At 42.7% G+C, this 12,949-nt stretch overlaps 1 protein-coding gene across 1 annotated transcript in view; it reads right to left on the bottom strand.

The window, feature by feature from the left end:
* CFAP57 (cilia and flagella associated protein 57) overlaps positions 1-12,949 on the bottom strand; it is a 74,987-nt gene that overhangs the window by 37,978 nt on the left and 24,060 nt on the right. The window contains exons 7-10 of the mRNA XM_024744751.1: positions 12,013-12,178; positions 11,200-11,313; positions 3,135-3,347; positions 1,674-1,847 (exon numbers count right to left, since the gene is read on the bottom strand). Coding sequence (XP_024600519.1) covers positions 1,674-1,847; positions 3,135-3,347; positions 11,200-11,313; positions 12,013-12,178 — 667 coding nt within the window. The remainder of the gene's footprint in view (positions 1-1,673; positions 1,848-3,134; positions 3,348-11,199; positions 11,314-12,012; positions 12,179-12,949) is intronic.

Here is a 12,949-nt window from a genome sequence, read left to right as displayed (position 1 = left end):
AAAAAAAAAAAAAAAAAGCTCCTCTCAAACGGTCACATACTGTATGATTATTTATATAAAATTCTCAAGATGTCAAAATTATAGAAATGGAAAGCAAATTAGTGGTTGCTGAGGACTAGGTATGGTGTTGGGTGACTATGAAGGGTAGCACGAGGGAGCTGCTGTGGCACAGGAATAGTTCTGTGTCTTCCGTGCAGTGGTGGTTACACACATTTATGCATCTATGTGAAAAAATGATACAGAACCCCACACATAATGTACCAGTGTCAGTCTTCTGGTCTGACACTGTACAGTAGTTACATTAGATGTAACTATTGGGGGAAATTGGGTGAAGGGCACACAGGACCTTGATGCTATCTTTCAGATTTCCTATGAATCTATAATTACTTCAAAATAAAAAGTGAAAAGTAAAGAATCAGCTATGGAAACTGTCCTCTCACAATCACCAATATGCGTCAAGAACCTTAAAAATGGCAATGCTCTTTCCCTCAGGATTCGCTCTCTGCCTAGGCATTTAGCCTTAGAAAATAATCAGAGATGCTCAGAGAAATCTATAGGCTAGGATAGTCATGAGTTCATGATAATTTAAATGCCCAGTTGTAAGAGAAGAGTTAAATAAGTTACGTTCCATCATTGTGATAGGATATTTGAATAGCTACTAAAATCATGCTTTTGAGGAATATTTAATCATACAAAAAATGCTTACAAGAGCATAAATTTAAAAAAGGCAGCCTACAAGAGCATACGTACAGTATGGTCTTAATTTATTTAAAGCATATGCACAAAAAAGTAGAAGAAAATGCATCACTATGTTAACGATAATGCTATTATGAGCATTTTTATTCCTAAAATAAACATTTATTGCTTTTATAATCAGAAAAGTAAACATCTTATCCACAAAACTTAGTAGCTCTGAAGCAAAAGGGGGGAATATGTGATAGTAATTTACTTTGGACCCAAGACTCATGCTCAGTATAGGAATGTTCCAGTTTATAATGAAAAAGCCTTTCCTAGTAAAGATGGTGTCTGCAGGCAAGCCGGTACAGAGTTTGGGACATAATTAAAAACCTCAGGTGTTGGTATTGTTCAGTTGGGGATAAGAGAGGCGAGGAGGGAGAGAAAACATATTTTCCCAGTGCCTGTTCTTCAGGAGCCCATGTGTACATAGACACTGCTTTTTTACAAGGGGGAATGGAAGGACAATTTACAAATGTGTGCTCATGCTATGACCCCCAGGGACGGGTGGGGGCTCATCTCCTGGGCCATGACTCCTTTTAGTCCAGAGTGACTCTGTGGAGGGCGAGGAGACCTGTGAGCCTTTAGTAGCCAACATTCGGCAGCTGGGACACGAGGGCACTGGCTGTGGTCAGGGGGCCTATAACATCTCTCGAATGGCCCATAATTATGCGAAATATTATGATGAACAACCTTGTACCTCAATCTTTAGGTGCATCTCTGATTACCTCCTAGAACAAATTCCTGGGAGTAGTTTAAACAAAGAGTATTAAGAGCCAATAAATGTTTATTGAACGTTCGGCTGGAGGAATAAATAAAGGGAGAGAAAAGATGCTGGGAGATTGAAGGGATAAAGGTGGTATGTGGAGGGCAAGACCAGGTGGATCTATTGAGAGCTGGATCTGGGACTGGGCCCTAGGGGAGACGGTTGCCCTCACCTTGGTGATAGGACCGCAATGGGCCTGGTACTCGTTGAATTCTTTCTGCAGAGGCAGCGGGTATTTCATCGCACGAACGGTTCCCACCGAGGTGCCCACGAACATCATGTGTCCGGAGTGGGAGACGACGATGGCTGTGTAGGTGACGTCAAATGCTGATATCTCTCGAAGGACCTGGAACACAGCCAGCTCTGTTCAGGGTGAGGGGCTGAGCCGTGTACCCACTGTCCCCATGTCATTCTCCTCCTTGCTTCTAACAGCAACATTAGGGCAAGTTCTGGATTTTAAACTGTGTTTTTTCCATTCGTTTTAGCATCTGGCATACCATCCAGCACATAAGGGGCAGAAACTAAATATTTCGTGGCTGCTTGACCGATGAGTAAGCAGCTCTAGGAGTTAGGAATAATACTGAAAAAGGGAAACCTTCATAACGCATGTGCCAAGCAGTGTTCTATGGCTTTTACAGGTTGTAACTCATCCAGTCCTCACAAAACCCTTTAAAGGTGCTGAAACAGTCACAGAGATACTAGGTAAGTCGACTCAACTCAACCACCTCCTAGGTAGCAGTCAGGCTCCCAGGACTATGCTCTTGACTGCTATTCTACCACGTATCTCAAACTAAGAATGGGATGTGGATCACCAATTTATTTAGCAAACATTTATTAATGTCCATTATATACACAAAAAACTATTCTATCAGGGAATTCATTCATTACTTTGCTCTTTAATTCACTCATCAACCCACCCACCCAGCTAGCCACGAAATATTTACTGAATGTGTGCTGTGGGCCATGCATTGTGCCAGCTAGTAGGGATACCAAGAGGTGTGAACCATGGCCCTGCCCTAAAGGAAGGAGCTTTGTCCTGGTGCAGCACCGTGGAAGCCACCACAGAGTCAGGACCAAGCTACTTGGGGGCACACTGGAGAGACACCCTACTCTCAGCTGGGCTTGTGGAGAAGGACACAGCCACATTTGCAGGAAGTGTCTTTGCTGAGCTCTTCTCTCCTCCCTCAACTATTTGGAGCCAACATGCTAATTCTAAAATTTCAGAGTAGTTTGGGGATTTCCAAACAAATATGGTAGCAAGCTTAGGTGATAGCCATAACTAGAGTTCTGTTTTTACCCCATGAAAGCATGTGCAGATCAAGGGTTAGAGCACAGTTTAGAGATGCTGCTGACCTCCATCCCTGGAGGGTAGGAGAGAAGTTACAGACAGCAAGCAAAGTAGAAATGGAAAAGGGCCCCACAATTTAACCCACTCAGTTGGACGCTGGGCAGGAAATTCCAGGAGTAACAATTACTGAGCTGACCCTATAGGAATGAGAAGCCAGGTGTTATCCCATGAAGAAGGCACGCTGTTCTCACAGGCCTGCTTTCCATCCCTTTCTGCTGTAAACACAGGAGGCGGTCTTCTGCAAATCAGGGCAGCAGCCCAGAGGAGGGACAGGGGCAGACTTACTGAAGAATCTGCGATCTCCTTGAGAGTCTGGTCTGATCCAACAGCAAAGATGATTTTGCCATCAGGGGAGATGGTAACACAGTTGTAACTGCAGGACTTGAGCACACATTCTGTCTCTCTCTTTCCTGTGGACAGATTCCATTCATATACAGCACCATCCGTGCCACAAGAAATCAGTTTGCTGTCATCTGTATTCCATACAACTGAACGAATCTATGGGGGATGAAGATATACCCAATTAGGAGTGTACACACACACACACACACACACACACACACACACACACACGCCTTTCACAGAAAGGAGGATAACTCCTTTCTTTTTTTAAATTATCCTAGGAGGTGAGTCAAAAAGGATCTTGCTGTGATTTATGTCATAGAGTGTTCTGCCTATGTTTTCCTCTAAGAGTTCGATAGTTTCTGGCCTTACATTTAGGTCTTTAATCCATTTTGAGCTTATTTTTGTGTATGGTGTTAGGGAGTGCTCTAATCTCATACTTTTATATGTACCTGTCCAGTTTTCCCAGCACCACTTATTGAAGAGGCTGTCCTTTCTCCACTGTACATTCCTGCCTCCTTTATCAAAGATAAGGTGACCATATGTGTGTGGGTTTATCTCTGGGCTTTCTATCCTGTTCCATTGATCTATCTTTCTGTTTTTGTGCCAGTACCATACTGTCTTGATTACTATAGCTTTGTAGTATGTCTGAAGGAGGATAACTTCTTACGTGTTCCACTAGACTGAGGCAGAATGTCCTTTCCTGGTACATGCCCTTCAGTAAACACTAATCATAGCTTTGTGGGAAAGTTAACATTCTATTTTCTCATATGCTTGCAAAATACTGAAGATGAAACATTCCCATTTCCATTTCACTTTATGAGTGTAAAGATGGAATCATAATAGCTCCTCTAACACTACAATCAATCATTGCTATGTTTTGCAAAACCTTTTTATTTTGAAATAATTATCTATTCACAGGGAGTTGCACAAATTGCACAGAGAGAGGGTTCTTCCAGATGGCAGAGTAAGTACGTCAGCTGACCTAACCCCCACACAATAAGGTAACTGTTAAAAACAATAAAAACAGTTATGTAAAGTCTTTGGAAATTGTCCTAAGGGCATGCAGCAAATGTAGAAACATTCATTCAGGAAAATCTCCTCAATCTCAGTAGGAACAGAGACTGTGGCATATGAGCCATAATCGGCTCCTTTACCCTCTTCAGCTTCAAACACTTTATTCCTGTGTACTCTGGGCAGGTGTGGCTCCCTTTCTTCCTGGATCTCAGTCTTTGGCTATGGCTTCACCCTGGGAAACCTGCTGGTGTTTCTTATCCCCACCTAGAAGCTCTATTCCAGGCAGGTGTGGCCAAGAAGACCTCATCTTCCTTCCCCCAGCCAATTCCCACCTGTTGGTGGAAGCTCTACTCCAAGTGCAGAAGCACGAGAATACCGGTGCCCTGACTGCCCTGCCCCAGCTAACTCATATGGTGAGGGTTCCGCACCATGAGGGGGGAGCTGAAAAGATGAGGGATTCCACCCCCTTTCCACCTGCAAGTGCCACTCACGGAGTAGGGATGTCACTCTTGGAAAAGAAGGTCCCTACCCCCGGCTCTGGTGCAGTGGAGCAGGGGCTCTTCCCAGAGGGAAGTCAGCCATAAGACAAAGGAGCCCTACAGCTCTGCCTGAGGAGACTGACTTATTTGGAACAGAGCATGGAGAATTCCATCCACGGGCATCATCTAAATCAATGGAGATCTAGGTAGAGGGCGATTAAGAGAAGGCTGGTAACTCCTTGATATAAGCAAGATGGCAGAATAACAGAATTGTAATAGAGAGGACAAGGGAAAGAGACAGTCAGGAGAGCCCTTCTGGGATCATAGACAACTCTGGGGATCGGGAAGGCTGTATGTACGTGCAAGGCTGCACCCACTCAAGAGCAATCAGAGCAGGATATGGGGAACACTTGAAAGCATCTCCTAAGCTGCACAATGACTCATTAACACAGGGCGGAAGCATCACAGGCACAAGGGGTTTAAACACATCTGACCAAACACTAACTGAATACTAAGCACCTGACCCAGGGGCATTTCCCAGGAAGTCAGGCTTAGAAATAAAACCATGCTTATATCTGGCAGCCTGGAAGGCTGTGTGCATGGCTAAGGCTGCACCCTCTCAGGTACAATCAGAGAGGGAATCTCCAAACCGCTAGTCTCTGGCTAAACATGGAGCAAAAGCATAAACTCAATGAACTGTGACAGCAGCCTCTAAGCCAAACACAAATCCAACAGTAAAGGGTGAACATCTAACTGGCTAAGGGGCCTTAAGCACCATCCTAGGTCAACCAGGGGCAAGCCCTAGGTAGCCAGGCTAAAAGATCAAAATAGAAAAACATCCAAGCAGAGACATCCGAGGCTGCCCACTGTAGGAGAAAAAAAAGATTTCTCAGAATTAGTTCAGCCAAGTTGCTAAACAAAACAACCAAATAAAAACTTTCTAGCCTTTTCCCCTTTTCGTATTTGTAACTCCATTCTCCCATAGAGAGAGACTGGCTCCCATGAACTCCAATACGTTAATGGATTTTCTCAGTCTCCTTATAAGTAACAAACCTGCTGACCCACTGGTTACCTCTTTGGGTGTTCCCATGACTACAGTCCTGTCAGCCACATCTCAGTCCTAGCTCTACCATGTCTCAGTCCTAGCTCTACCTCTTAAATTGCATTTTCTAATTGTTTTCTACTACCATGTAAAAACGCACTTAAATATAGTTATTTCCAACAATATTCTTAGATTCACTAATTTTAATAGTTTATCTGCAAATTCTCTGAATTTTCAACATACCTGATTATGTCTGTGGTGATAGTTTTATTTCGTCCCGTCCAACCTTCATGCCTTTTATTTTGCTATGGCCTGAATGTCTACCTCCTCACCCCAAAATTCATATTTTGAAATCCTGACCCTCAAAGATGATGGTATTAGGAGCTAGGGCCTTCGGGAGGTGATTAGGTCCTCAGTGCTTCCCTCATGAGCCCTTAATAAAAGAGGCTCCAGAGAGCTAGCTTGCTCCTCCCACCATGTGAGGATACAAGAAGTCTGCAGGCAGGAAAGAGGGCCCTCTTCTGACCATGCTGGCACCTTGATCTTGGACTTCCCACACTCCAAACTGTGAGGAAAATTTTCTGTTGTTTATAAGCTATCCAGTCTATGCTATTTTGTTATGGCAGCCCCATGGACTAATGCATAGTTCATTTCCTTGCCTTATTGCACTGGATAGGACTCAGTACAAGGCTAACAGAAGGCATCGTGTTTTGTCCTCTATCTCACAGGGAATGCTTTCATAATCAAGTGTGCTGTTTGTTGTAGGTTTTCTGTGTCTTTTTTTTCTCCAGGCTGTACTTTTTTTTTTTTTTACTATTTATTTATTTATTTGGTTTCACTGGGTCTTAGTTGTGGCAGGCGGGCTCCTTAGTTGCAGCACGTAGGCTCTTTGGTTGCAGCAGGCAGGCTCCTTAGTTGTGGTTTGCCGGCTACTTAGTTGTGGCCTGCAGGCTCCTTAGTTGTGGCATGTGAACTCTTAGTTGTGGCATGCATGTGGGATCTAGTTCCCTGACTGGGGATCGAACCCAGGCCCCTTGCATTGGGAGCGCAGAGTATTACCCACTGTGCCACAAGGGAAGTCCCTGTAAATGCCTTATATAAGATTTTTAGGGACTTCCGTGGTGGTCCAGTGGTTGAGAATCCGCCTTTCAATGCAGGGGACATGGCTCGAGCCCTGGTCAGGGAACTAATATCCCACATGCCTCAGGGCAAAAAGCCTGCACTCTCTAGAGCCCGCGTGCCACAACTAGTGAGCCCGTGCACTGCTACTGAGCCCGTGAACTCTGGAGCCCACACGCCACAACTAGAGAGAAGCCTGCACGCCACAACAAAAAGCCCGCATGCTGCAACGAAGATCCGTGTGCCACAGCTAAAGACCCAGTGCGGCCAAATAAAATATTTTTTTAAAGTACCTAAAATTTTTTTTATAATATAATAAGTTCCCCATTATTTTTAGTTTGTTTTTTAAAATCATGAATGCACGTTAATGGTATAGATTTTTATTATATCTGGATTTATAGAGATAAGCATATGCTTTTTTATCCTTACTACGTTAATGTGGTATTCACTAATTGATTTCAAAATCTAAAATAACCTTGCATTCCTGGAATAAATCAACATGGTCATGCTGTATTATCCTTTTAATATATTGCTTGATTGGTTTGATGATAATTTATGTAGGACTTTTTATGTTCATACAAAAGACTGGCTTATCATTTTCCTTTCTTGTGATGTCTTTGACAGGTATCACAATTATGCTCACCTCCGAGAACAATGTTGGAAGTATTTGCTTTTTTTTTTTAATTCTCTAGAAGAGTTTTTTCAAGATTCGTGTCATGTTTTCCTTAAAACTTGATATACTTCTCCAGTGATAGTTTTCTTTGTCAGAAGGTTTTAAATTACAGATTCAATTTTTCTAGGAATTTGTCAGTTCGTCTATGTATTCACATTTATTTACATAAAGTTGTTCATAATATCTTCTTATGATCTTTTTTAATGTCTGTAGGACCTGTACTGATATCCCCTTTTCATTCCTCACATTGGTTACTTATATCTTCTCTCTTTTTTTCCCCTTAATCAGCTATGCTAACGGTTTGTTCATTTTGAGTTTTCAAAAAATCAAGTTTTGTCATGTACCGCAATGTTCATTGCAGCTCTATTTACAATAGTCAGGACATGGAAGCAACCTAAGTGTCCAATGACAGATGAATGGATAAAGAAGATGTGGCACATATATACAATAGAATATTACTCAGCCATAAAAAGAAACAAAATTGAGTTAGTTGTAGTGAGGTAGATGGACCTAGAGTCTGTCATACAGAGTGAAGTAAGTCAGAAAGAGAAAAACAAATCCTGTATGCTAACACATATATATGGAATCTAAAAAAAAAAAAAGGTTCTGAAGAACATAGGGGCAGGACAGGCATAAAGACTCAGACGTAGAGAATGGACTTGAGGACATGGGGAGGGGGAAGGGTAAGCTGGGAAGAAGTGAGAGTGGCATGGACATATATATACTACCAAATGTAAAATTGATAGCTAGTGGGAAGCAGCTGTATAGCACAGGGAGATCAGTGCTCAGTGCTCTCTGACCACCTAGAGGGGTGGAATAGGGAGGGTGGGAGGGGAGACGCAAAAGGGAGGGTTAGGGGCAGGACAGCAATAAAGATGCAGACGTAGAGAATGGACTTGAGGACATGGGGAGGGGGAAGGGTAAGCTGGGAAGAAGTGAGAGTGGCATGGACATATATATACTACCAAATGTAAAATTGATAGCTAGTGGGAAGCAGCTGTATAGCACAGGGAGATCAGTGCTCAGTGCTCTCTGACCACCTAGAGGGGTGGAATAGGGAGGGTGGGAGGGGAGACGCAAAAGGGAGGGGATATGGGGATGTATGTATAGGTATAGCTGATTCACTTTGTTATACAGCAGAAACTAACACACCATTGTAAAGCAATTATACTCCAATAAAGATGTTAAAAAGATAAAAATTAAAAAAAAATCAAGTTTTGGCTTTGATGATCTTCTATGTGTGAACGTTCTCTGTTTCATTAACTCCTGCTCTTATCCTGATGACGTCCTTTCTTTTGTTTTCTTTGAATTAATTTGCTGTTCTATTTCTAATTTATTGAGCTGGATGGTTATATCACTGATTTTCATCTTTTTCACTTTTCCAATACATGTATTTAATGTCATAAATTTCCCTGTATGCATGGCTTTAGCTGCATGCTTCATCTATATTTTCTTTTTGTTTTTTCTTGCAGTATTACACATGTAAGCCTAACATATATCCGTGGTTGGAGACAAGTGTTATAAATTCTTGTAAAGTGATGAAACATGGCTGCTCTCCTGGGTTGGTGAGGTAGGGCCTCCTATGGGGGTGTGCGTGGTCCTGGAAAGAGCATCACATTCACCTGGTGTGCTTTCCTCCGCATCTCCGCAGTCACACTGTTGGAGCTGAGGAAACGCAGCAACTCTCAGTACTGCTTGTGCTTAACAGCACTTTTGCTTGTGACCTGTTAATTGCTAAACTCAGTGGTCACTTTTTAGTATTCACACCCCACTCTCTGACATTTAATACCACTGACTACTTTATCCTTTTGGAAACCAGTTCCCTGGCTTCTTTGATACAATTCCTCGATTCCAGGTTCTCTTTGTACTTCATTTGCAGTCTCTCTCTTCTCTACCAGTCCCTTGGTCACTCATCTCCTGCCCAAGATCTCAGATTCCGCATGAGCCCTTGGTGATCTAATCTATGCCTCTGACTTCTACTGACTACCACCTAATCCCCTGAATTGGAATTTTTAGCCTTGACTTCTTTCTGACCTCTGCACTCATATATCACACTCCTGGACACATCAAATATAACGTGTCCAAAATGGAGCTTAATATCTTTTTTCTCTCTGTCCCTACTACTAAAGCCATGGTTTAGTTCCTAGCTCCTTTTTCACCCTCATTTCCTAGCTGATCTCCTTCACTCCAACTTCCCTCCCCTCTAATCCATCCTCAGTACTGTTTGGAGAATTATCTTTCTGATACCATTACTTCCTTTCTTAAATCCTTCCGATTGTTTCTCATCACCTACCGACTAATGTTCAACTCCTTGGCATGGCATACACACTCCATGGTGCAGCAGACTTCTCCAGCTCCTCCTTCTATCACTCCTTAAATGTGCCCTATAAACCACAAACCACCATCCTATTCTATACTCCCATTCCTTCATCTACAACACATCCTGCTGCTTAGAATGCTTTTCTTTTCCCATTGCTTGTTCTCTCCAAATTCATCTGCTGACTTCTTACCCTTTCAATCTTTAGTCTCTCCGTTTTCTGCATGCTCCATATCTACTTTATCTTTAGGAACTACTGGTTTTACTTCCTAAATATCTTTTGAATCCATCCATTTCTTCCTATTAGTACCACCTCCATCCTGGTCTAAAATACTAATCATTTATCATGTAGATAACAATTTCCTTACCATTTCCACTCTCGTCCTTTTCAATACAATCTTCATTCTGCAGCCAAAGTAATGTTTTAAAATGTAGATATGGTCATATCATTTCTTGTCCTAAAAGTCTTCAATGATTTCATGGAACAGGAAGGATAAAGTATAAAATCCTTAAAAGGCCTACAAGGTTCCATGAGCAAGGTTCCATGAACTTGGGTCGCTGCTAACCTCACCAATCTCAGTTTCATTGCTGATACCTATGCTTCAGTCTCACAGATGGTTCCTCTTATACCCTTAGAAATCTCCCATCTCAGGGTCTTTGTTTATTTATTTATTTTTGGCTGCTTTGAGTCTTTGTTGCTGAACATTGGCTTTTCTCTGGTTGCAGTGAGAGGAGGCTACTCTTGGTTGCGGTGCGTGGGCTTCTCATTGTGGTGGCTTCTCTTGTTGCGGAGCATGGGCTCTAGGCACGCAGGCTCAGTAGTTGTGGTGTGCGGGCTTCAGTAGTTGTGGCACGTGGGCTCAGTAGTTGTGGCTCACGGCCTCTAGAGCACAGGCTCAGTAGCTGTGGCAACGGGCTTAGTTGCACTGCGGCATTTGGGATCTTCCTGGACCAGCGCTTGAACCTGTGTCCCCTGCGTTGGCAGGCGGATTCTTAACACTGTGCCACCAGGGAAGCCCAGGGTCTTTGGATCTCTATCTGCAATGATTTTCCCCACCAGCTCTGTCTGATTAATTCCGAGCCACTCCTTAGGACCAAGCCTTCGTGAACATCCCAATTTCCCTCATCATGCCCACTCCTCAACCACTTCCTCTCATAACAACCCATATTTTTCTTTCATTGAGTTTACTACAGTTAGTACTTAAATCTGTCTGTGCATTTGTTTTATTGTCATTTCCCCCAACTAGACAGGGACCTTCGAGGGAAAGGAATCACTTCTCTTTTGTTCACTTATACCCCATTGGCTAGCATGATGCTTGGCTCTGAGTCCTTGTTTCCTTGGACACTGTTCACTCACTTACCTTCCCTGTGTGTCCTTTCAGATTCGAGATGTTCTCCAGGCTGGTGGTGGAAAAAATGTGAATCACATTCCCATTGACTGCAGCAAACAGGTGACCTCCATTGCTAAAGCAACACTACCAGGAAATACAGGAAGAGAGCAAGAATGAAAGACAGTAGTCTATCTGGAGGTTACAGTTGAGTTCAGGGTGAAACCATGCATAGGATTGGGAATCAGGGGAAGGTGCAAATAGGACTGAGAAGTGCTGACATCTCCACTTTCACTATTCCTGTAGCTCATATTGGCCAAGATGCTGACACTACCATGTGCACGAATCATGAAGGTGCTTGGGTCAGAGAATAGAACACTCATTTTGTCTGCAGAAGAAGTTTCAGAACAGGGGAGCAATTCCTCAAATCACTGTCTTGATTCCACAAGTCATCTCAGGGGGAAATCTGATGGGCTATTTTCTCTCCCTGTTGCTCATTTTCCCTGGCCCCTCCCAATCGCCAAACTCGCCTTCCCAGCTATGACTCCGATTCTGTGATAACTTTCTTTTTAATGTTTTTAAAAAAAATATTACTCCACAGTCACAGAGTGGACTGATCACAGGTGGGATCTCACATGGTTTGGTTCAGTGATATATTTGGTGGGCATAAAAGAAAGAGGATAGAACCAACATACTCAATAAGTTTGGTGGGAGAATTGGATTTCTTTTTAAGCCACCAGAATTCTCTAAGACAGTCTTTGGTCCTACCTCCCCAGTTGTGCTAGTTCTTGATATTTCAACTCTGGCTTTCCAAGAAACTGGACCTTTATCTCCAGCAGTTCTTACCTCTTTGCACCCTCTGACAGGGTATTCTTTGAAAGAACGTATATCATCAATGAGTAGATTCATAAGGCGTAGTTTGTCAGCAAACCCTACTACAACGTAGTGTCCAGATGGGTGAAGGCTGATTGTATAAGCTTCTTCTTGGTATTCCTTAAATAGTTCCAGGGTGCTGTGAAAAAGATAAATTATTGAATATAAGTCTAGCCCACTGAGTCCCTCAAGTCCTCCATTGTATCTGGTACATATTTTTATCCTAGCGTTTGAGATACTTTATTACTTGCAATTATTGGTGCCTCTTTTTCTAGATTTTGGTTACTTGAGGGTAGTGTCCAGCAATGAGTATGGCAAGTAAGGGGACTGAATATGGCGTTGTCTAGACATGTTGAAGGCACAGCTCCATTTAGATTTCCAAATCAGAAGTATTGCACAATTTTTTTTCCAGCAGCCCCAGCAGCTATATACAAGAGCAAAGAAGTTACGTCATGGGGCCAATCTAGGCTGGAGATTCTCAAGGAAGCTGTGCCAGGAGGATAAAATCACTGGGAGCTGAAGGTGGTTGGGGCAGTGATCTGGATTCAAAGGGCAAATCAATGGTCTGGAGAGCTCCGTGGGGCAAAAAGCAGGTCTAGTGGGGGTGAGGGGATAGGAAAGCTAAAAGGACACAGGAGGGTATGTAAGGACGGGAGATATTGGGATGTTTCTTTATGTCCCACGTGCCAAGCATGGTGTCTGGCACGTAGCAAGCACTGAATAAAGTATAAAGTGATTTTCTAGCTCATGCAAGAGTGAAAAGTAAAGAGAATAAGGTAGTTTGACTGACTTGATTAAAAAAAAAAACTTTTCCAACTGAAAGCTTTTAAGTAATTAAAATTTCAAACCTCTAATTAAAATAATTCGCATGGAAATTTTTTTTTTTTTTTTTTTTTTTTTTTTTTTTACA

Source organism: Neophocaena asiaeorientalis, unplaced genomic scaffold (assembly GCF_003031525.2).
Source record: "Neophocaena asiaeorientalis asiaeorientalis breed wild unplaced genomic scaffold, Neophocaena_asiaeorientalis_V1.1 scaffold478, whole genome shotgun sequence".
NCBI classification, from domain to species: domain Eukaryota; kingdom Metazoa; phylum Chordata; class Mammalia; order Artiodactyla; family Phocoenidae; genus Neophocaena; species Neophocaena asiaeorientalis.
This window is presented reverse-complemented; position numbering and strand designations above follow the sequence as displayed.